Here is a 23,302-nt window from a genome sequence, read left to right on the forward strand (position 1 = left end):
AGATTGAAAGTGAAACCAGGGTCTGGCGGCCAGAGCCCAGAGAGCCAGGGTGACCTCAGCCAAGTACAGACGGTGGGCAGAGAGTCTGCTGCCCGGAGCGGGGTGTGTACGCTGGCCGAGGTGTCTTGTCAGCGCACCTAGTCGCTGCTCACTGCCGTAACTAAGCAGGGTGTGCCTGGGGTGGGCAGGCTCTCTGTGCATGGGCTGCAGAAGGGGCGAAAGAGACTGGCTCTTGCTGGAGCGAGCGGCTTCCATCCGGCCCAGGAGCAGAACGATTCCTTCCTTCCTTTGCTGTTTTCAGGCATCAGCCCCCAGTACTTGTGGAGCCAGTTTACTTTTAAATGGCCACTCCTGCCACCATGGCCATGTGCCAGGCGAGGCCGCTAAGCCCCCATGGGAGTACTGGAGTAACAGCGCTCACCTCCGGAGACAACTGAGCGCCTAGCCGGCGCTCTGGCAGGCTTCTTTGGGGACCATTATTCCCATGGGGGGCCAGGCAGCGTTACACCTGCTCCCCGGGCTTGACAGACTTTGCACACCCGTGCAGCAGAACCCGCTAGCTCCTCTCAGGAGCACTGACAGGCCCACGTTCTCTGGCATCAAGCAGCTGAGTTAGACTTTGTTACTTGGGGTCTGAAGAGCATGGGGCATTTTGTACATCCGAGCCTTGGTGAGGATAAGCCATCCTCTGGCCAGCCTGCTTGCATTGCCCTGGGCAGGCGTCACTGCTGACTGTCTGCATCGCTCTGCCCAGCCCAGGCAGCCCTGTCGCTTCGGGGGCAGGTAAAACCCCCACCTGGGGGTGGGTAAAGTCGGCAGGGGGTCCTGCTCTCCATTGGTGGCGATGCCCTGAGAGCCTAGCCTGGAATGCGACTTTTTCAGCACCTCTGAGTCAGCTGGAAGTCAGCTCTTGGGTCCTGGGTTCTTGGAGCCAGGCCAGGCACTCTGGCACGCTGGTCTGGGGCGTACCCTGGCATCCTTCAGGCCTGGCTGGGCTTTAAGGTCACAGGGCCTCTGTCATGAGCCTGACTCAGAACCTGTTGCCCAGGCCCTTCTCCGGCTAGCCCCACTGCCACCTCCGCTCACTTGTGCGCTCTTGTCTCCCTAGGTCACTTGTTCCTTGCCAGAGAGTTTGCCCACAGAGCGTCGCCAAGATAGCTGGGCCAGGAAGAAAGCGTCGAACCCCTGACCCAGACTCCATCGCTGACCCCGGCGGGCCGTTTGTCTCGTCCAAACGGCTGAAAATGTCCAGCAGCGCCAGTGCCCCAGGCCAGAGGAGAGCGTCCCGGGGGCTGGAGGATGCAACCAACAAGAAGAAGCAGAAGGACCGAGCCAACCAGGAGAGCAAGGAAGGCGAGAGACCCCCTGGCAGCGACCCTAAGAAAGGTAGGGCCCGGGGTGCGGCTGTCCCACTGCTCCACCTCTCCGCTCTCCCTGCAGCCGTCTGCTGTAGGATAAGCAAATCCAACTAAGCGCTTCCACTCGCCCATGTAACATGCTCCTCTGGGCACAAGTCTCTGAATCCTTCATCTGCTTTTCCAGCTGCCACTTGGCGCCATGTGTGAGCGCAGCTGGAACCTGTCTCTGAGCGAGCCAACCCCCTGAGGCTTGGAGCTGGGCCTTGCCTTGGCCGCCCCTCTTGTAGCAGCAGATTCCTAGGGATGGCCTTCAGGGGGGCGAACTGCTTACCTGCTTGGGCTGCGTCGGAAGCAGGCTTAGCTTCCCCTCACCTGCACTGAGTGTTGCTACGGGATCCGGTCAGGTGAGGCCAGGTGCTCTGCTGGGAGGTGACTCGCTACATGCTGGGTCAGACCCGGGGCCTGTCTAGCCCGGGATCGCCTGCGCTGACCCTGCACCTCCAATGCAGCGTACCTACAGTATGGGAAGGAAAGCGGACTGGCTCTCCTGGAATAGCTCCCTATGTAGACAAGCCCTAAGGCTGCCAAATGTCCAAGAATCTGCAGCTGCACCGAGTGCAGGCCCACCGGTACTGGCCAGGAAACGGCAGAGCAGTCGAGTGCGCGGAGCAGCCAGCCTGACTCCTCTGCAGGGGACACGCTGACATGGCACTTCAGGTCTGGGCCTGGTGGGTTATGGTGCGTTGTTCCCGCACTAGGATAACCCCTCCTGCCAAAGCCTCGTGGGGGGTGGCAGGGAGCTCTGCCCCGTGGGAATCCTCCTCCTCTCCCCGGTATTGCCTAGAGCTGTGCTGGCAGCTGTGTGCCCCCAGGGGACCCCTCGCGCAGGCAGTGTGTGTGCATCCTCTCCTTGGCCTTTCCCAATGCCAGCAAATACCCTCCTCTAGTACCGAGGGCCTGGGTGGGTCAGACTTACGAACTGGGCCTGTTCTCACTGTGGTCTGTGAATGCTGACAGGGGAGTGTGGCTGGAANGATCCTGTGACCCCTGTCAGAGGGGGAGGAAGGCCTGGGACAAGGGGAAAACAGCTTTAGGACCCTTGCCCAGCATAAAGGATCCTTTCCGGAGGGTGGCCAAGGTTAAAAGGGCAGCTCTAAACCAAGGGAGCCCAAAGCACAGACCTCCAGACTGGAGCGCTGGGAGAAGACCACAGCCCAGTTGGAACCCCAGAGGTATGGGGGTGGAAAAAGGGCACAGGCCGCATGAACCTTCCCACATGCGAACTGCGAGTGCCATCAAGCAACCCCGACCTAAGGGGGGGCGTGAAACTGAAGGGGCCTGGTGTAATTCTCACCAAGGAATGGGAGGGATGCGGGGGCATCCATGGGAACGGGGGTAGGTTTGAACTTCCCCGGGTCACTGGCTAAAGTGACCCTGCTCAGTTCGGTCTCGAAGGGGGGAGAGATGTGACGAACTGGGCCTGTTCTCACTGTGGTCTGTGAATGCTGACAGGGGAGTGTGGCTGGAATAGTCTGCATTGGAGGATGGGAGACAGCCCGAGGGCGCATACCTGAATGTGTAACACGAGAACCCAGGAAGGGGTTGAAGGCCAGGTGACTCCTTGGCCCGGGAAACTGAACAAAGGCTGTGGGAGGGGTCGCGGAAGCCAGAGTGTGGGAAGCAGGCTGGAGAGATGGCTGGGAGGCAGAGATGGCTCTGACCCCCCAAACTGAGGGGGGCTGGGATGCCCTGGGACCCCAAGATGGACCTAACTGAGGGGGTCCCTGTTGTCTGTGCCTGCAAGACCTGTCTTGGACTGTATTCCTGTCATCCAAATAAACCTTCTGCTTTACTGGCTGGCTGAGAGTCATGGTGAATCGCAGGAAGCCGGGGGTGCAGGGCCCTGACTCCCCCACACTCCGCAACACCGGCGTCCCAGCATGCCCCGAGCATGTGGCACTAGCGGTTTGGTGGTGGTGCAGCATTCACTCTGACTGAGCAATGGGTCGCTCGTTACCATGGCGGTAGTTATCTCCCCCAGCTCCATCGCAACCAGGCTGAGATCACCAATGGGGATCCCCGTATCCCTTCCCCGGTATGTCTATGGTTCCTCAGCAGCCGGTGTGCTTTCTGTGCTGCACCGCACTGCGTGTCCAGCAACTTCACTGGAGCTGGGGCCCCCCATGCGTCAGCGGGGCCTACAGGACTTGCACCTCTCTGAATGGAGAGCTCCTTCTCCTCACCCCTGCAGGGGCCTGGCACAGCAAGGGGCTGTGACTGTCACAGACAGGGTCCCAAGGTGGCTGGAGCGTCATCTTAGAAGCACTCTCAGTCTGGGGTCTGCTGGGGAAGCTCTCTCTGAAATCACTGGGGCGGGCTAGCGGCTGGCTTGCTGGGGTCTCCAGAGGGAATGGGGAATGCTCACAATTCCCTGCCCCATTTGCTAGCTGTCTTGGGCCTGGAAGCAAAACTAACATCCCCGCTGAGAGCGCTTGCAGGCACCGCTAAGCTTGGCACGGCTAGAACGCACCCTGGGTCACTTGGACGCTGCGCCCCATCAGACCTCTGAGTGCAGCAGGGCCCTGCGGGGAGCAGCGAGGGCTGCAGGTGACCGTACAGGGTGTGGGGGGCGGGCACTGACACGGGGGTCATGGAGGAAAGTCAGCGAGCAGGTGCTCAGCGTGCCATGCGGTGTCCGAAGGGGGGAATGCTCAGTGGAGCAGGGAGCTGAATGGCAGTGGTGAGACCACCACTCGAATACTGTCCATTGCTGGGTCCAGGCTTGGAAAGGGCTGTTTCATCAGCAGTTCAGAGGCGAGCTGGTTGGAGGAGTGAGAGAGCTGCCTTGCAGGGCGAGTTAGAGGGCAGCCCTTCAGAGAAGACGTGCTCAGAGTCTGTGCCTAGGTGGGAAGAGTCAGCAGTGTGCCCTTGTTGCCAAGAAGGCTAACGGCATATTGGGCTGTATTAGTAGGAGCATTGCCAGCAGATCGAGGGACGTGATCATTCCCCTCTAGTTGGCATTGGTGAGGCCACATCTGGAATATTGCATCCAGTTTTGGGCCCCACACTACAAGAAGGATGTTGATAAATTGGAGAGAGTCCAGCAGAGGGCAATAAAAATGATTAGTTTCAGAGTAGCAGCTGTGTTAGTCTGTATCCGCAAAAAGAACAGAGGTACTTGTGGCACCTTAGAGACTAACAAATTTCTTAGAGCATAAGCTTTCGTGGACTACAGCCCACTTCTTCGGATGCATATAGAATGGAACATATATTGAGGAGATATATATACACACATACAGAGAGCATGAACAGGTGGGAGTTGTTCTACCAACTCTGAAAGGCCAATTAAGTAAGAGAAAAAAAACTTTTGAAGTGATAATCAAGCTAGCCCAGTACAGACAGTTTGATAAGAAGTGTGAGAATACTTACAAGGGGAGATAGATTCAATGTTTGTAAAGGCTCAGCCATTTCCAGTCCTTATTCAATCCTGAGTTGATTGTGCCTAGTTTACATATCAATTCCAGCTCAGCAGTCTCTCGTTGGAGTCTGTTTTTGAAGTTTTTCTGTTGTAATATAGCCACCTGCAGGTCTGTCACTGAATAACCAGACAGGTTAGTGTTCTCCCACTGGTTTTTGAGTATTATGATTCCTGAGTCAGATTTGTGTCCATTAATTCTTTTGCGGAGAGACTGTCCGGTTTGGCCAATGTTCCTGACCCAGGAACCTATCCTTGTAACAAAGCCCGATGCCAACTCTGTCCACATATCTATTCAAGTGACGTCATCATAGGACCTAATCACATCAGCCATACCATCAGGGGCTCGTTCACCTGCACATCTACCAATGTGATATATGCCATCATGTGCCAGCAATGCCCCTCTGCCATGTACATTGGTGTTCCTGGGTCAGCCCTGGTACCAGTGTCGAGCTGCAGACTGATCCTGGGTGCGGCTGCTCCCCCGGCAGGAGTGCGCTAGCTCCCGTGCCTGGTCTCGGCTCAGGGAGCTCAGGCCCCTGCCCTCGCAGGTCCTGCTCCAGCGCTGCCTCGCTCTGCTCTAGCTGGGCTCCTGTGCAGGGACACCAGCAGGCCTGGCTCAGCTGTGACAGCCACACACAGAGCCTGCGGGAGCCGGGCAGACCTGCTGTACCGCGCTCTCCAGCACAGCCCCCGGCCCGGCCCTCCTGGGGAGCGAGCGCTGTGCAGCTGGCATGCGCCGCCTGGGACTGCTAATCAGGGGCTCAGAGCCACCTCCAGCTGCAGTGCGAGCCCGCCTGGGCACCGCGCCGCTACGAGACGGAGCAGCTCGCTCGGGGCGCTGTGCCCCTGGGGCGGGGCCGTAGCCACTCTGCCTGGCCCTGTGCCCCTGGGGCTTCCCAGCTGCGCCCGTTCTCGCCCCCTTCCCCAGGGGCTCCCACTAACCCCTTCCTGGAGCGTGCTGAGTGCCTCTTTGCTCCCCGGAGCCAGAGCTGCCGTTTGGGCCGGGAGTGACGCTGTCCCTCTGCTGTTGCAGACCTGCTGCTGGACTGGAAGCAGAACGCTGACGAGGTCATTGTGAAGCTGAACTTGGGCAGCGGGGCCCTGAAGTTGGAGGAGGTGGATGCTGCGTTCACAGACACCGACTGCGTGGTCAGGCTGCCAGGTAACAGCCGCTCCAGGCAGGCTCATGGCTGGCGCCTGGAGACAGGCGCGCGGAACGCCCCGTCACCGGCTAACGTGGCTGCGCTGGGCCCGTGTCCTCTGCTAACCAGAGCACGCAGTACCAAGAGGGCAAAAGGGGTGGGGGGCAAGAAGAAAGCCCTAGATAGCCTAGGTAACCCAGAGCAGTGTGTGGAGCTGGGCCACATACTCTGTGCTCCCTGCAGACCCAACCCCCTCTGGCCTGCCCCGGAGCCACCAGCCTAGAGGGTGCCACTGGGAACAGCTAGCTGGAGCGCGCTGACGGGAGAGGCAGCTCTCAGCAGAGCCCTTCTGTAGCCACGCGGGTTGGGTCAGGGCCTAATGGAGACTAGTTCCTGGTACCTGCCTGGCCTGTCGGGGGCCCCCTCTCTGCACAGGAGATGACAGACCCTCTAGGCTAGTCCCAAACAAAGAGCTGAAACCTTGAGCGGGTCTGGGGCCCCTCCCCACGCGTCCCCAGCCAGAAAGGAAGCAGCTGAACAGGGAGATTTGGGGTATGATCCCGAAGGGAAGAGTGGTGCTGGGCTTAGCAGCAGGCTGGCGGAGAATGGTGAGTTGTAGGCCCCTCAGAGGCAGGGAAGCACGTTGCAGAGCGTGACCAGAGGCGGCATACGGCACTGTCGGAAGATGGTGCAGCCCAGCGGCTGGAATTCCCCCCCATGCATGGCAGTGGCAGACGCTGTCAGGGCTGCGGGGGAGCAGGCAACGTGGAGATGGACTGTCGGGGTGAGAGCCACGCAGCCCCTCTGCAAAGGCAGCGCTGGGCCGGCCGGCGGCAAAGGGGAGCCGACTCGCTGCTGCAGCACCTTTGGCAGAGTCCCCGGCAGGAGGCGCTGAAGGCCTGAGCTCTGTCCGGAGCCCCCTTTGGAGGCACGGGGCCCCGCTGAGCAGAGTCCCTTCGCGCTGCAGCAGCGCCTGCCTGTGCCTGCCCCAGCTGTGAGGGCCCCATTTGTGCCCACAGATGGCCGCCAGTGGAGTGGGCAGTTCTACGGGGAGATTGAGAGCTCCTGCAGCAAAGTCCAGGGCAAGAAGGGCAACTTCCTGCAGCTGGTGCTTCAGAAGAAGATCCCCCTGCACACCTGGGCTTCGCTCCTGGTAAGGCCGCGGCAAGCCCTGGCCACGCCCCACCGCCGCAGGGCCCGCTGGAGATGAGGGGAGAGGGAGCTGAGCTCCCTGGGACTGGGGAGAAGATGGTGGGCACTGCGGGCGTCTGAGCGTCCCGCTGGACGGAGGGTCTGGCTGCCGCTGCCTTGGCCCGGGGCGGTGGGAGGCTAGCCATGCCTCTGCCAATGGCGTGGAGCTGCTCACGGGGTCCGTGCCCACGGCTGGGGGAGGGCCCCGTTCGGCCCAGGGCCCCGGCTGCACAACCGTCCCAACGGGCCCCGTTACCTTTCCCAGAAGAAGCGGAAGGACGGATCCAAGGAGCTAGCCAAGGGGGCCAGGAGCCAGAACGGGAAGGAGCAGCCCCCGCCTGCACAGGCCACCCCCGAGGAGCTGGCGAGGAGCAAGCGGGAGTTCCCGAACTCGAAGCAAGTTCCAGGGAGGGACGAGGCCCCAGAAGGGAATAGCCCAGCCAGCCCCAGGCTGCAAAGCGGGCCCAGCGCCAAGCGGGCCGGGTACCTCAAGGTGGCTCTGATGGAGGAGGAGCCAAATACCGGGGTCCCTGGGGGCTTGGAGCCTGGCAAGGGACCCAGCGGGAGAGGGGGCAGCCGGCAGAATGGCCGAGCAGCCCACGGCGATGCTGCCACGGACCTGACCCCGCCTCTGGTGAAGGTAAGCGGGGGGCACTGGGGAGCCTGCTGCCCCCATCACAGGCGTTGTCCTGCCCCATCCCCTCTCCCGGGGTCGGGAACCCCTCGTTCAGGGCGAGGCCGGGGGTCCCAGTCTCCCAGTGGTGCTCCTTGGAGCCCCCCTGCAGGCTGGGCTGGGGCGTGGAAGCCACAGCCTCAGGATGTGGGCTGCTCGCTTGAGCCCCCAGCTCAGGTTCTCCGACTGGGCCGGGGCGGACGCCCTGGGGTGGGGGCCGTGAGGGGCTGGATCACAGCAGTCTGTCGGCTGGCTGGCTTACCAGGCTCGCACCCTGGGGTGGGGGCCGTGAGGGGCTGGATCACAGCAGTCTGTCGGCTGGCTGGCTTACCAGGCTCGCACCCTGGGGTGGGGGCCGTGAGGGGCTGGATCACAGCAGTCTGTTGGCTGGCTGGCTTACCAGGCTCGCACCCTGGGGCTCAGGAACTCCGGAGCCCAGCATCCACCTGGCTCTGGTCTCTGGGCAGAGGGCAGGTGCCTGCGCAGCAGGAGCAGAACTCCTCCCCCGCTCCTGGCGCAGCACTCCGGCCCTTGGCAGTTGTGTGGGTAGGAGCCCTGGAGCTCAGCCCAGGGTCCCTTCTGCGCCCCAGGAAACCCTGCGCGGGGGGGCAGGGCAGGTGGGGAACGGAGGGGGCTCCCCTCGCTTGGCAGGGGCTAGGGCCGAGCTGGGAGCCTGGCCATTCAGGGCCATAAAGCAGAGCTACGGCTGGAGGGGAGCTGGCCCCAGCTCCGGGGGGACCCCCCATGTCTCACCTTCCCCCTCTGCACATGAAGGCCGAAGAGCTGCAGAAGGAGCCCGTGCTTGCGGGGATGCAGCCGCTCGCTGCCCCTTCGGAGAGCTTTCCCCAGCACATGGCGCCCTGCCTGGAGAAGAGACCCCTGCAGCCGGCCGCCTCCCAGTGCCCGCCAGCCCTTGGTGATGGCCCCGAGGCCACCCTGGCCCCCACCCCTCCTCCGCTGGGCAGAGACGCTGAGAAGAGAGACTGGTCCAAAGAGGATGTTGCCCTGGAAGCAGCAGCGGATGGTAAGTGTAGAGGGGGAGGGAACCAGAGCACTAGGCCGTGGCTCCCCGGGCCCCTCCGGTTATTGGGAGCCTGCTCTGTTCCTTGCCGGCCGGCGGTGTGGGAACCAAGGGCACCTGGCTCCCTGGGGGGCGGTGCTGCCGTCCCAGCGAACGGGAGCCTGGGCCCAGAGCAGCCCACAGAGCTGACTCAGGCAGGCTCCTGTCTGAGTCCTGGGGCCCGTCTGCCTGTGGCGCTGGTGGCGGGGGGCTCCCAGGGCACAGCCGCCTCGCGCCCCACCTGGCCTTGTCCTGTCCTAGAGCCAGAGCCCATCGTGAGCCTGAGCTTGGTGAAGAACGACTCCTACGAGAAGGGGAGTGATTCAGTGGTGGTGCACGTCTACGTGAAGGAGATCCACAGGGAGACCTCCAAGGTGCTGTTCCGGGAGCAGGACTTCACGCTGGTGTTCCGGACCAGGTACTGCCCAGCGCCGGGCCTGGCCGCGCCCTGCGGGGGCTGCAGCATGCCAGGTGCTCCCCCACGTGCCCTCTGATCGCCTTCTTCTCTCCTTGCAGTGACATCAACTTCCTGCGACTGCACCCCAGCTGCGGCCCCCACACGGTGTTTAGGTGGCAGGTGAAACTCAGGTACCAGGCGCTGGCCCCGCAGTACCCTGCTGCTCCTGGTCTCCTCCAGCCAGGCACAGATCGGCCTCGTGGCAGGAGCACAGGACTGGGACGGGACTCCTGTGGTCCATCCCCACTGCCCCTGGCCTTGTGCAAGCAATGCCCCTTTGGGCGTCAAGGGGCAGAGAGCTCCTGCCCCGGATGGCACTGCGCAAGGCAGCTCCGTCTGCGCTGATCCGAAGTGGGGCCGGCAGGGCAGACAGCGCCCGGCTGGCTGCGCTTGCTGCCCTGGTACGTGCTGCCCTCCGCCGAGGTGCAAGCTGCCTGGCGTGCGCTCCCAGGGTGGGGAGCCAGGGGACCAGGCAGAGCCTAGACCATGCTGGGCACAACACACCAGACCCCCCACCCCTCCGACGCACGAGGCTGGGCGGATCAGTGGTGGTGTTGCGCTGGCAGGAGGCTGGCCCAGCCCAGAGCGCTTCCACGCTGCCGACCCCCTACCCTGCAAGAGGTCCCAGCTGCATCGGAGCCCAGCGAGGGCCCTGCCTCATGTCTGCCAGCCCTGAGCCTGCTCTCCTGTCCCCAGGAACCTCATTGAGCCGGATCAGTGCACGTACAACTTCACCGTCTCCCGCATCAACATCTGTCTGAAGAAACGCCACAGCCAGCGCTGGGGGGGGCTGGAAGCCCCAGCTGCACGAGGTCTGCTCCTTGGCTTCCCCTCGCCTTAGCTCTACGCATGCCCCCCACCCAGGGGGAGCTCAGTTCCCGTCCCTGATAGGGGAGGGCAGACGTTGCCCACGTACAGCACAGGCTGGGGGAGGGAGCTTGGGTATGGGGCCGGGGGAGCCTGGGGGTCCTCCAGGCTTTGGGAGCGGGGCCCGGGCGTGGGGGGGTGGCCTGCAGGCTTTGGGGGCAGAGGAGCTCAGGCGTGGGAGGGCCCTGCCAGCTTTGGGGGCGGGGGAGAGCTTGGGGATGGGAGCGTGAGCTGCTCTGCCCATGCCCACACCGCTGCTAACCGCAAGCCCACCTGTCCCCCTTTTTAAGGTGCAGTGGGTGGTGCAAAGGTTGCCATGCCAACAGGCCCTACCCCTCTGGATAAGAGCCAGCCGGGCAGTAACCAGCACCCCCTGTCCAGTAAGGAGGAGGTTCGGGCAGGGGAGAAGGAGAAGCCCAGAGCAGAGGACGGTGGCTTGGAGGGCGTCACGGCCCGGACGGCCACAGAGCACGTCACAGTGAAGCAGGAACCGCATGTCCCCTCGGTGAGCACTTTCACGCTGGCGTGAGCAGGCGAGATTTGCGAGGGCCCAGACACCAGAGTGATGCACTCAGCTTCTTCACTGCCAGCGCTGAGGGGAGGGCACAGCTCCCGGCACCTGCAGACCCTCCCACAGCACCTTCCGCTCTGGGAGAGGCAGCACTTCGCTCGGAAAGGAATTGTTCCTGCCTGCAAGGCGCTGTGGGGGCGGGGCAGGGTGCTGGCTGGGGGGCTCCCAGCAGGGGGCGCTGTGGGGGCAGGGCGCTGGGTGTGGGGGGAACTGCCAGCAGGGGGCGCTGTGGGGGCGGGGCAGGGTGCTGGCTGTGGGGGGAGCTCCCAGCAGGGAGCACTGGGGGGGTGGAGCAGGGCGCTGGCTGTGGGAGGAGCTCCCAGCAGGGAGCACTGGGGGGGTGGAGCAGGGCGCTGGCTGTGGGAGGAGCTCCCAACTGCTCCGGCCTACCCCAGCCGAGCTCCTTGCAGCGAGGGGCCCCGCCCAGACCTGTCCCTCTCTCCCTCGGCCGTGGCAGCCCAAGCCGATGTGCATGGTGCCGCCAATGACGCACAGCCCGGTGAGCAGCGAGAGCGTGGAGGAGGACGAGGAGGAGGAGGAGAAGAAGAAGGTGTGTCTGCCGGGCTTCACGGGGCTGGTGAATCTGGGGAACACCTGCTTCATGAACAGCGTTATCCAGTCCCTGTCCAACACGCGGGAGCTGCGGGACTATTTCCACGGTGAGTGGGGGGCGGTGGCTGTGCCCTGGGGCTGGGGTGCTGCTGTAAGGGACCCGGCTCACCCTGTCCTGCGTGTCTCCTGCAGATCGCTCCTTCGAGGCTGAGATCAACTACACCAACCCGCTGGGCACAGGAGGGCGCCTGGCCATCGGCTTCGCTGTGCTCCTGCGGGCGCTCTGGAAGGGCACCCACCATGCCTTTCAGCCCTCCAAGCTGAAGGTGAGGAGGGAGCCCCAGGCTTGGTGGGATCACCAAGTGCCAGTTCAGAGGGGCTCCCGGGAAATGGACCGTCAGACTAGCTGGGGTTCCCTCTTTGCGGTGGAGGCCGGTTTGGCGGCTGAGGGCAGTAATAGATGGAGAATGCTGCAAGGCCATGCGAAAAGGCAGGGCTCCAACTCTCTGTAGCTGGGGAGTCTATGGGCGGGTGTTCCCCAGTGGGGCCTGCTGGGAACGGTTCTTGGCCCTTTGCTAGGTAACATTTTTATCGGTGACCTGCAAGAAAACATCAAATCATCACGGATGAAGTTTGCCGATGGCCCGAAAATTGGGGGAGTGATAAGTAATGCAGAGGGCAGGTGTAACGATGCAGTTCTGGTGGGACCCAACTGAGAGTGCCAGTTCAGGACAAATCACTTAAAACAGGGCAGTTACAGCCCTAGGCTGGGGTTTTTCTACCTCTAAGGCAAACCAAACCAGCCAGACAAAGAGGACTTTGGTCTCACCCCACTGGCTAACCACAAGTCACACAAGCAATTCCCTTAGACACTCCAGTTTCCCAGTATCCCCACCAGTGCCACTCGTTATGGGGACAAATGGTTATGAAAACCAATACCCCATTAAAAGAAAAAAGGTTCTCCTGATCCCAAAGGATCAAGCCCCAAACCCGGGTCAATATACAAATCAGATCTTACCCACAAATCACGCTGTTGCCAATCCTTTAGAATCTAAAATCTAAAAGTTTATTCATAAAAGGAAAAAAGATAGAGATGAGAGCTAGAATTGGTTAAATGGAATCAATTCCGTACAGTAATGGCACAGTTTTTGGTTCAGGCTTGTAGCAGTGATGAAATAAACTGCAGGTTCAAAATCGAGTCTCTGGAACATCCCCAGCTGGGATGGGTCCTCAGTCCTTTGTTCAGAGCTTCTGTTTGTAACAAAGCCTCTCCAGAGGTATGAAGCAGGATTGAAGACAAGATGGAGATGAGGCATCAACCTTTTATAGTCTTTTCCAGGTGTAAGAACACTTCTTTGTCCTTACTGTGGAAAATTACAGCAAAATGGAGTCTGGAGACACATGGGCCAGTCCCTGCATACTTTGCTGAGTTACAAGGCGTATTTGCCTTCTCTCCATGGGTCAATTGTATAGCTGATGGTCCTTAATGGGCCATCAAGCAGGCTAGGCAGAGCTAACACCAGTTTGTCTGGAATGTCACCCAGCAGCATAGCATAAGTTTGAAATACAGCCAGTGTAGAGCCAATATTCATAACTTCAACTACAAAATTGATACACACATATAGACAGCATAATCATAACCAGCAAACCATAACCTTGTCTTAGACACCTCATTTGACCCCCTTTATGCAAGATTTGGTGCCACTGCAGGACTTTGGTTGCAACCATGTTCTATATGGTCCCAGTTCAAATCAGTAACGTGACAGCAGGTCAGTGCTCCAAAGCGATCTGGGTCGCTTGGTAAACGGGGCACAAGCAAACGACAGGTTTTAATACAGCTAAACGTAAATGTCTCCAGCTGGGAACAGTGTTGGCCACTGGGGGGCTCTGTCCCAGGAAACCGCGACTCTGCAAAGGACTTGGGGTCATGGGGGACAATCAGCTTTACGTGAGCTCCCCCGAGACCCTGTGGCCAGTAGAGCTAATGCGTCCTGGGCTGTGTAACTAAAGGAACCTCGAGCTGGAGTAGGGGGAGGTTCTGTTACCTCTGGACTTGGCCTGGGTGTGACCACTGCGGGAATCCTGGGTCCAGTTCTGTGCCCGCAAGGCCAGGAGGACATTGATAAATGGCAGAGGGCTCAGAGCAGAGCCAGGAGATGATGAAAGGGTTAGAAACCTGCCTTGCAGTCACAGGGGCGAGGGGCTCAGTCTGGTAAGCGCCCCACGAGCCGGCCCGGGGCGAGGGAGCCCAGCCTGTCCCTGCCCCACGGGAACAGATCGTGGGCGATGGGCTGTTGACTCCGGCAGCGAAGGGGAACCCGGCCCTGGGGCTGGAAGCTGCTGCTAGGCAGACGGAATGAGGCGAGATTGGACGGGGAGGGTTTCCTGGGGCAGGGCGGGTGGGGGATTCTCCATCCCTGGCCATGGTTCAGTGGGGAGCGGGTGTTTGCCAACAGCTCTGCTCGAGGGGCTCCAGGGGGCAGGTCTCTGCCTCGCTGGGCATGGGGCCAGACATGGGGATCATGATGGTCCCTGCTGGCCTGGGGATCTCAGGATCCAGGAACACCCGGCTAGCTGGGGCTGCCACTGGGCTTTCCCTCTGGCCCTGGACTGCTCTGCTGCGTCCTGGGGTAGCCCTGAGCCCGGGCACAGAACCGGCGCTGGCAGCTCTAGCCAGCCTGGTGGTGCCGAGGGGCCAGCGCTCGTCACCGTTCCTGCCCACAGGCAATCGTGGCCAGCAAAGCCAGCCAGTTCACGGGCTACGCCCAGCACGACGCCCAGGAGTTCATGGCCTTCCTTCTTGATGGCCTGCACGAGGACCTGAACCGCATCCAGAACAAGCCCTACACGGAGACGGTGGACTCGGACGGGCGGCCCGACGAGGTGAGTGCAGCCGCCCAGGGGGTGGGCGCTGCCTTGGCCAGCGGGGCCAGACGCTGACCTCTCCCCTCCCCTCAGGTGGTGGCAGAGGAGGCCTGGCAGCGGCACAAGATGAGGAACGACTCCTTCATTGTGGACCTCTTTCAGGGCCAGTACAAGTCCAAGCTGGTGTGCCCGGTGTGCGCCAAGGTAGGGGCCGGGGCCCAGCCAGCAGGCGTCTGTCTGTGGGGCAGTGGACACAGCCTGCTCGCTGCAGGGTCACCGGGCCGGCCACGGTGCCTGCTCCCTCAGCCACGCTGGAGGCTGGCCCTGCCAGCAGGGGTACCCGGGGGCTCCTCCATCACTCCTCCTCCCGCCCCAGTGCCCGGCTGTCGCCACTTCCTCTGACCCCAGGGCCTCCGCCTGCTCCTCCGCCCCTGGCCATCTGAGCCTTCCAGCCCAGGGCCCCGGGGGCTCTGCCCCGGGCTGAGTGTTCTGTCCTGTGCACTGCAGGTATCCATCACGTTTGACCCCTTCCTCTACCTGCCGGTGCCCCTGCCCCAGAAGCAGAAGGTGCTGACTGTCTATTACTTTGCTAAGGAGCCGCACAAGAAACCTGTCAAGGTAAGACAAGCCCTCCTGCCATGCGGCTTCGCTCCTGGCCAGCTGGGATGCTGGGGGCTCTCTCGGGGGCCCTTTCCGGGAGCCCACCGTTAACCGAGGCGCCGCGGCTCCCGGCTGGGCTCATGGGAGGGAGGCGAGCGGGGCCGGGCGTGGCCTGGCTGACGGCCCTCTCTCCTCGGCAGTTCCTCATCAGCATCAGCAAGGAGAACTCCAGCGCTGCGGAGGTGCTGGACTCGGTGGCCCACAGCATGCGCGTGAAGCCAGAGAACCTGCGCCTGGCAGAGGTGAGCGCAGCGGGGGTGGGCTCAGGCCACCGTCTGTCCAGTCCCCCGCCCCGCAGAGCTTTGGGGCTGCCCTGGTGCACGCGGGGCAGCTGGAGCCTGGCGGTGTGGCCGGGGGAGCGCAGAGCTCTCTGCATGCTCGGGAGCCAGGCCGTCCCCTCCAAGGGGCGCCGAGAGGGGAGGGCCGGCCCGTATGCCAGCAGGTGGGCCAGGCAGCCTGCGGACAGAGCCTCACTCCGTTGCTTCCCCGGCAGGTGATCAAGAACCGCTTCCACCGCATGTTCCCGCCGTCCCAGTCGCTGGACACGGTCTCCCCCACAGACCTGCTCCTGTGCTTCGAGGTGCTGTCCCCGGAGCTGGCCAAGGAGCAGGTGGTGGTGCTGCAGGTCCAGCAGGTACGTAGGCTGGGGGACTGGTCCCTTCTGCCGCAGGCTCTGGGCAGCGCCAGCTGGGAGGACAAGGCCAATGCCCAGCTGCCCGACTAAAGGGATCACTTGCCCGGCGGATGGGGCTTGCTGTGAGCCCAAGGGCTGCTCCTCACGCACTTCTCAAGTGCAGCCGCCAGCGGCCTTCTCCTGGGCAGTGATGGGGGGGGGGCGGGAGGGGCACAAAGCAGCAGCCCGTCCGGGGTTGGTGTCCTGAGCAGCCTCTGAGGAGAAACCAGCTGGGGGGAGGAGCAAGGTGAGCACCAGCCCAGCCCCCACCTCCTCCTCCAGGGCTTCCTTTGTCCAGGGGCTTGCTGTGAACGTGATATTAACAAACATGCAGGTATCCCGTTTTTAACTTTACTTCAGAACTGTGGGACAGACAGCCACCTCTTACCAAACAGGCAAAAGAACGTTTCTGTGTTTGTTCTGTTCCGGTCCAGTCAGAGTAGATACACCTCACCGGTGCGTTGTTTTTATTACTGAGTCTGCAAGAACCTGACAGAAATGCCTTGCTGTGCTTTGGAGGCGTAGATGTGCACAGTGATTGTTTTCCTAAAGTTTATGAAGTCTTTTAGGGGAAAGTGTCAGCGCAGCCCCCAGTAAAAGTTGGTACCCACACTCTGAGGCCACCAAAACCTGTCGTGAGAAGCCCTGCACTACACCTCCCAGTCTGTGGGTCCCCAGGGCCAGGCGGGGGCCGCAGTGTATGCTGGGACCTGTCACCTCCCTGGCCCACACCGCGGGGACGGTGCTGCAAGGATCCTGCCCTGTGTGCCAGCATGCCGCTGGGTAACCTTCTCCCTCAGCGTCCCCAGGTGCCCAGCGTCCCCATCAGCAAGTGCGCGGCCTGCCAGAAGAAGCAGCAGTCAGAAGACGAGAAGCTGAAGCGCTGCACTAGGTGCTACCGAGTGGGCTACTGCAATGTGTGAGTTGGTGCATGCGGCCAGAGGGGCGGGCAGGGGGTGGAGGCGCTGGCTTCTCTGGGGGCAGGGCCCTCGAGAGACCCACTGGTCTGTGTGTTACAGGGGGTGTCAGAAAACGCACTGGCCAGATCACAAAGCCCTGTGCCGCCCCGAGAACATCGGCTTCCCCTTCCTCATCAGTGTGCCGGAGTCGCGCCTCACCTACTCCCGCCTGGCCCAGCTCCTGGAGGGCTACGCGAGGTAAGGGCACCGCGTGGGCACCGGCTGGGCAGCTCCCCGCACAGTCGCCTCTGCACCAGGTTCTTGGGCCGGGCCGCTCACTGAACTCTCCTTGGCAGAGAGGTGGGGGAGGGGAGGGGCAGCCTCCGAAGCGCGGGGGTCTGTGTGGCCATCGGCGTCTCCGGCTGACAATGCCGCTCAAAGGGCTCTCCGTGCTCGCGGAGGGGGGCTCCGGCACCTTCTGGGGCTCGGCCTGGAGCGGGCTGTGCGTGTGCTCTTCTGGGCTCGGCCGCTCTGTTCGCAGGCGCCTTTCGCGGCCCCGGCTCTGACGGCTCTTCCCTCCGCAAGGTACTCGGTCAGCGTGTTCCAGCCTCCTTTCCAGCTGGGCCCGCAGCCCCTGCTCCCTGAGAAGCTGGACCTGCCTGCGAGGAGTAGCTGTGCGGCTGCCGCCCCTGCCCCAGAGGCAGGGGATGGGGACAGGGCCCCTCACCGGCCGGAGCACCAGCTATCTGCCCCAGAGCTGCACCCGGAGCTGGGGGAGGCCAGCGCAGTGCCCAGGAGTTCCACGCTCAGCTCGGCTTCGGGCTGCTCTGAGCGCTCCCTGGAGGCGCAGGGCGAGGGCTGCTGGGAGAAGGAGCCGTCCTACGAGCGAGGCCCCAAGCCTGAAGGTAGGAGCCCTAGGGCTGCTCGGCATCCCCGGCCCCACTGCCTTCCTGGCACTGGCCAGCGCAACCCCGCCAGCCCCTCCAGTGCCCGGGCTCGCCGGCTCCATGCGAGGGGACGCCCCAGAGCTCCCCAGGCAGCCCTTCCTGCTGCCCAGGCAGGGCCGGCTCCAGGGTTTTGGCCGCCCCAAGCAGCCAAACAAACAAAAGCCGCAATCGCGATCTGTGGCAGCAATTCGGCGGGAGGTCCTTCGCTCCGAGCAGGAATGAGGGACCGTCCTCCGAACAGCTGCCGCCCCTCTCCGAAGTGGCCGCCCCAAGCACCTGCTTGGTGAGCTGGTGCCTGGAGCCGGCCCTGAGCCCAGGGCATCCTGTCTGCCAGGGCGGACGTCAGGCAGCACTGCCGGCAGAGCCCCTCACCTTCCCATCCCGCTGCTCTGCCCCAACCACCTGTCACTCGACCCTGCCGCAGGACAGCCTGGGAGCAAAGGGAAACGCCTCCTAACCCAGCTCCCCAGCCTGGCCCACCAGGCAATGGCGGTGATGATCTGCCCTGGCGGAAGGAGCGCTTGGTACCCACAGTCCCCCCAGGTTGGCAGAACTGCTCCCCTCCAGACAGCCCCCTGGAAGTGCCCCGTGTGCCCGCAGAGGCTCCTGCAGCAAGGGGGCCCTGCCACTGGGCACTCCCTGAGTGGCTGCCTTTCCTGTCCCCAGCTGCCATCCCCGGATACCAGCATGCGCCCGACACGCTCAGTGCCCACGCCACCCAGTTCTACATCAACAAGATCGACGGAGCCAGCCGAGAGCAAAAGCTGGAGGAGAAAGGTGAGCCCGGCCCGCCCGGCCCTCACAGCCCCGTTAACCAGCTGGCCTGGGCTATTCGGCTGGGGAACCTCCCCGGAGGTGCCCTCACCCCGCCTGTTGGCTGGTTAACAGTGCGCTCCTTGAGCCCCCAGCGCAGGCGGGGCGGAGCTCCCGTCCACAGGGCAGAGGTCAGCACCCATGCACAGGGGAGGAAACACAGAGCTGCAGCCCCGATGCCTTGGTTCTTGTCCCGGCTGGCGCGCACTCTTCAGGTTCTGCCCCGGCTGCAGGCCCTGAGGCCATATGCACCCCATGGCACCTGGGTCCTGGGCACAGCCAGGCTGCACGGGTTTGACTGGGAGCCCAGCTGGGCTGGCGGCCCCTCCCTTCCCTGGGGCAGCTCTGGCTGGCAGCCAGCCGTGGCTAATTTCCAGCCGGGGGGAGGAGAGCCTGATGCCAGGTCAGCTCTCCCCCTTCCCCGCCACTGGTTGGGCCCTGGGGCACGGGGGGAAGGGAGCAAGGGGCTGGTGTCTGAGCCCCTGGCCGTTGCAGGCGATGCCCCGCTGGAGCTGACGGACGACTGCTCCCTGGCCCTGGTGTGGAAGAACAACGAGCGCCTCAAGGAGTTTGTGCTGGTGGAGTCCAAGGAGCTGGAGTGCGTGGAGGACCCGGGCTCGGCCAGCGAGGCGGCCAGGGCCGGCCACTTCACGCTGGGCCAGTGCCTCAACCTCTTCACTAAGCCGGAAGTGCTGGCGCCCGAGGAAGCGTGGTGAGGAGGGGCCGGCTTTGCTGCGGGGTCCCTGCTTGCCCCGGGGCGGGGGAGGCTGGAGACGGGCTCTGAGCCGTGGGCAGCGTCTCCCCCAGGGGCTCCACATGCCATGGGGCTGTGCTGCTGGCCACCCCTTCGCTCACAGCTCCGCTGGCGGGGGGAGGCGTCCAGGCACCCCCCAGGGGCTCTCTGGGGAGGGTCGTGGGGCCCAGCTGCAGCGTAACCGGCCGTGCCTCCCCAGGTACTGCCCCAAGTGCAAGCAGCATCGCGAGGCCTCCAAGCAGCTCCTGCTGTGGCGCCTGCCCAACGTGCTCATCATTCAGCTCAAGCGCTTCTCCTTCCGCAGCTTCATCTGGAGGGACAAGATCAACGACATGGTGGAGTTCCCGGTCCGGTGAGCCGGCCACGCCCAGCCCCGGGGCCTCTGGCTCCCGGGCACTTCCCCTGCTCAGCCCCAGATCCGCCTCCCCAGGAGCACCCAGGCTTGGGCGGGCCGGGGGTTGGCAGGCTGGGGGTGGGCTGGGGGTTGGCGGGCCAGAGGCGGAGGGCGGACTGGGGGGCGGGCCGGGAGCTGGCAGGGGGTGGGCCAGGAGCAGGCAGGCCGGGGACAGGAGCAGCGGCTCATGGTTCCCTTGTCTCCCCAGGAGCATTGAGGCTTGGGCAGGCTGGGGGTGGACAGGCTGGGGGCCTGGCCAGAGGCGGAAGGCAGGCTGGGGTGGGCCGGGGGTTGGCGGGCCAGAGGCGGAGGGTGGACTGGGGGGCGGGCCGGGAGCTGGCAGGCCGGGGACAGGAGCGGCGGCTCATGGTTCCCTTGTCCCCCCAGGAGCACTGGGGGTTGGCAGGCTGGGGGCCTGGTCAGAGGCAGAAGGCAGGCTGGGGGTGGACAGGCTGGGGGCCTGGTCAGAGGCAGAAGGCAGGCTGGGGGCGGGCCGGGGGTTGGTGGGCCGGGGGTTGGCGGGCCAGAGGCGGAGGGCGGACTGGGGGGCGGGCCGGGAGCTGGCAGGCCGGGGACAGGAGCGGCGGCTCATGGTTCCCTTGTCTCCCCAGGAGCCTGGACTTGAGCAAGTTCTGCATTGGGCAGAAGGAGGAGCAGCAGCAGCCCATGTACGACCTGTATGCAGTAATCAATCACTACGGCGGGATGATTGGCGGGCACTACACGGCCTACGCCCGGCTGCCCAGCGACAAGAACAGCCAGCGCAGCGACGTGGGTGAGGAGCCGGGCTGGGGCCGCGCCCTGTCCAGGCCGGGGCTGTGCGGGCCGGGCGCTGACCCCGCTCTCCTCTCCCCACAGGCTGGAGGCTCTTCGACGACAGCACGGTGACCACCGTGGACGAGAGTCAGGTGGTGACGAGATACGCGTACGTCCTCTTCTACCGCCGGCGGAACTCTCCCGTGGAGAGACCCCCGCAGGGGCGCCCCCCGGAACACCGGCCAGACATGGCTGCCGCCGCCGAGCCAGCCGCCAGCCAGGTGAGAGCTGTGGTTCCTGTGTGCTGGCTGGAGCAGTGCAGGTCGCCTGCCCGTCTGCTGGGGCTCTGGGCAGCCGCTCGCCCAGCGGGAGGCTGTGGTGAAGACAGCCGGGCTTTGAGGGAGAATGGGGGGTGCAGCCACAGACTGGGGCTCGGCGTGGGGTGCCAGTGGGCAGGCACCATGGTCCAAGGGGTCCGGGACGAGTGAAGCCGCGTCGTGAGAGGAGCTGGGGATCCTGAGAGGTGGGGCAGGCGAGGGGGCAGCAGGGCCCTTCCTTCCTCAGGGCTGCACTGCGGGGAGCCAGAAGGCCCCTGTGAGAGTTACGGAGCCTGAATCCCTGGTGACCCCAGTGTGGAGAGGGCTCAGCCGGCAGCGGGGCAGGAGGTGGAGGAGCCTGCAAGGAACCCTGAAAACAGCCGGGGAGAAGCCGGCCTGCCTAGCGCAGTGCTGGGGATACAGGGCTACGCGCCCCTGGAGGGGCAGCTGGTGCTGCGGCTCTTCGCGTGGCCCCAGGTTCCCCTTCCTGGCCTGTGCTCCACTGCTCGGAGACCTGCCGGCCTGCCAGGCGATGGCGCCACTCAGCCAGGTTGCCGGCCACCTGCTCTTGCTGCCCCCTTGCCCGGCATGGTCTCGGAGGGGTGCTTTCCAGATACTCGCTTGGCTTGGCACCCAGCTGGCTCCTTGCCTGGTTCCTCGCCCAGCTGGGTCTAGCTCACCTCAGCTCCTCGCATGGGGCTCCGTGGTCGGGGCCTGGAGCGGCTGCTGCAGGCGGGAGTCCGGCTGGCTGCGTGGCTCCTGTCCCGGAGCACCGAGGGCCCTGTGCTGAGCAGGCCCAGATCTGTGGGCGCAGCAGCGGCTAAGGAGGGGAACTCACCCAGTCTCTGCGGATCAGCGACGGCCAGGGACCCTCTCGCCAGCTGGAGGCAGGGCAGGAGAGCAGTGCGAGGTGCCCGCTGGCGCTGCCTGCAGGGGGCGGCATGCAGCTGCTCGGATTCCCATCTGCAAGCAGCAGGAGGCGCCAGGCTGCTCCCCCAGGTCACCGCCGCCATCCTGGGCACTCGGTGCCCACCTGTAGAAACTGAACTGTGACTGGCTGCTCCAAGCTCTCCTGTGGCTGCAATTGGCCATCCCTGGGAATAATCCTCCTGTGATTGGCTGCTGTCTGACTGATTCTTGGTTCCCACCTCAAAGCTGGGCTCTGACTGGCTGTCGTCTGACTGATCCGCTTGTATTTGGCAAATCTGGGCTGTGATTGGCTGGCGCCTGTGCCCCGCGCTCCTGGAGCCACTGGTCTAGGATTACGCAGTCACTGCTGGGTGCTGGGACAGGCCATCCTGCAAAGCCAGCCTCGACTGGCCGCCGGCCTGGCTCCTCGGCTCACCCCGAGCCCGTCTCTGCCTGCTGCTGGAGCCCAGCGCGGGGCCCGCTGGCTGCCCGGATCACAGGCTGCGAGTGCTGGGGGCCTGGGAGGCTGGCTGGCCGCTCCATGGCCACGCTGCGCCCGGTGGGGGATGCGAGGCGGGTTGCTCGGTATGTTCTCCCCAAGTGCTGACGCAGGTTTCCACATCGCAGGCTTCTCTGATCTGGCAGGAACTGGAGGCCGAAGATGAGCCCGAGGCTGGCAGGAGGCATGCCAGGACTCCCTGCCGGCCCCGCGGCCAGACGGCGAGCCAGGCCGCCCGGCAGCACCCTGACGAAGGCTGCCTCCGCTACGTTGTGCTGGGCACCATGGCCGCCATTGTGGCACTCTTCCTCAACGTCTTCTACCCCCTCGTCTCCCAGAGCCGCTGGAGATAGGCGCTGGCAGGGCAGCGGCTAGCCCGGCCCTGCACAGTTCCAGCCCCCTGGTGAGGGCTGCTCTGTACCCAGGGCATTGGGACACCTCGCCAAGGAGGTGCTGGAGTGACTAGGCCTGCTTGTGACCACGGAGCCCTCGCCGGGCAGCCTTCCTTGCAAGATCCCACTCTGCAGTACGCTCGGTCCGGCTCCTGGGGAGCGGGGACTCTCCAGGCTGCAGCCCTCCGGCAGCACGTGCTCTGGGGTGCAAGTAGCCGGAATGGCAGACCAGCGGAGCGCGGCTGGGGCTGCGCCTCCCTGCGTGGGTCCCCTCTACTGCAGAGCGATCTCCCGCTGAGCCAAGTGCTCCCTCGTGCTAGCCGTGGGCTCTGCTCCTGGCACGCTGGCGTGGTGCTGCCTCCGGCCCCGTCACACAGAGTCATTTGGGCTCATGCCCGCCGGACTTGGCTGCCTCCCTGACGATTGGCCTGCTGGCTGTGGCCTCGTGACTAATAGTCCCCAGTGTGCAGCGGTTCTGCCTGCTCTGCCCCGCCTCGCCCCTCCGCTCTCCCCCGTGTGCCGGCCGGGAGTCCCACGGTCCAGCTGAGTCCAGAACGAGCTGGTGGGAGGTGGGGGCCAGTCTCCTTGCGCCTGCCTGGGGACAGGCCCGTGGGAAAGCACGCCCAGCGCTGGGCCCAGGGAGTTCCTGCCAGGACAGCAGCAAAGGGCCCTCGTTGTGTACTGTATGGACCATATGAATAAACTGGGCTGTTCCAGCCATGCGGTGCCCGTCGTCTTTCTCTGCGCCAGGGAATGACGCGCCAGGGGCCGAGGGAACAGGCACCAGACCCCCCATCTCTGCCGTAGTCGCGCCACTGTGTGCCGCACTCTGCTCAGCCGTCCTTGGGCTGCTCCTCACGCCCGTGCCGCTGCCCAGCCTGTGGGGGAGCCTGCGCTCACGACTCTGCCAGGAGCCCGCTGGCCCCGCTTCTCATGCCGAACGCTCCCCCACTCCAAGCGAGCTCGAGAGCTGCATGGCAGAGCCAGCCCAGGCAGGTGGGGAACTGGGGCTCCGAGCCTGCGTGCGCTGGGCTGGGGGGCAGAGAAGCCCTGCCAACGCTGCAGAGCTGTGGGC

At 64.0% G+C, this 23,302-nt stretch overlaps 1 protein-coding gene across 1 annotated transcript; it reads left to right on the forward strand.

Moving 5' to 3' along the window:
• Positions 1-1,108: 1,108 nt before the first annotated feature.
• On the forward strand, positions 1,109-22,943 carry USP19 (ubiquitin specific peptidase 19; the record flags this gene model as incomplete). Its single annotated transcript, XM_034776152.1, is given in 25 exon segments — positions 1,109-1,386; positions 5,870-5,998; positions 6,998-7,131; positions 7,435-7,809; positions 8,617-8,866; positions 9,164-9,320; positions 9,419-9,490; positions 10,056-10,171; positions 10,517-10,731; positions 11,255-11,456; positions 11,542-11,675; positions 14,074-14,232; positions 14,308-14,418; positions 14,722-14,832; positions 15,015-15,116; positions 15,368-15,508; positions 16,348-16,466; positions 16,567-16,704; positions 17,032-17,351; positions 18,060-18,170; positions 18,702-18,918; positions 19,160-19,312; positions 19,966-20,129; positions 20,213-20,391; positions 21,964-22,943. Coding segments are annotated over 25 exon segments (4,176 nt in total). The 3' UTR covers positions 22,189-22,943.
• Between the last annotated feature and the right edge of the window lie 359 nt (positions 22,944-23,302).

The sequence above is a fragment of the Trachemys scripta genome, chromosome 7 (genome assembly GCF_013100865.1).
Source record: "Trachemys scripta elegans isolate TJP31775 chromosome 7, CAS_Tse_1.0, whole genome shotgun sequence".
In the NCBI taxonomy this organism is placed as follows: domain Eukaryota; kingdom Metazoa; phylum Chordata; order Testudines; family Emydidae; genus Trachemys; species Trachemys scripta.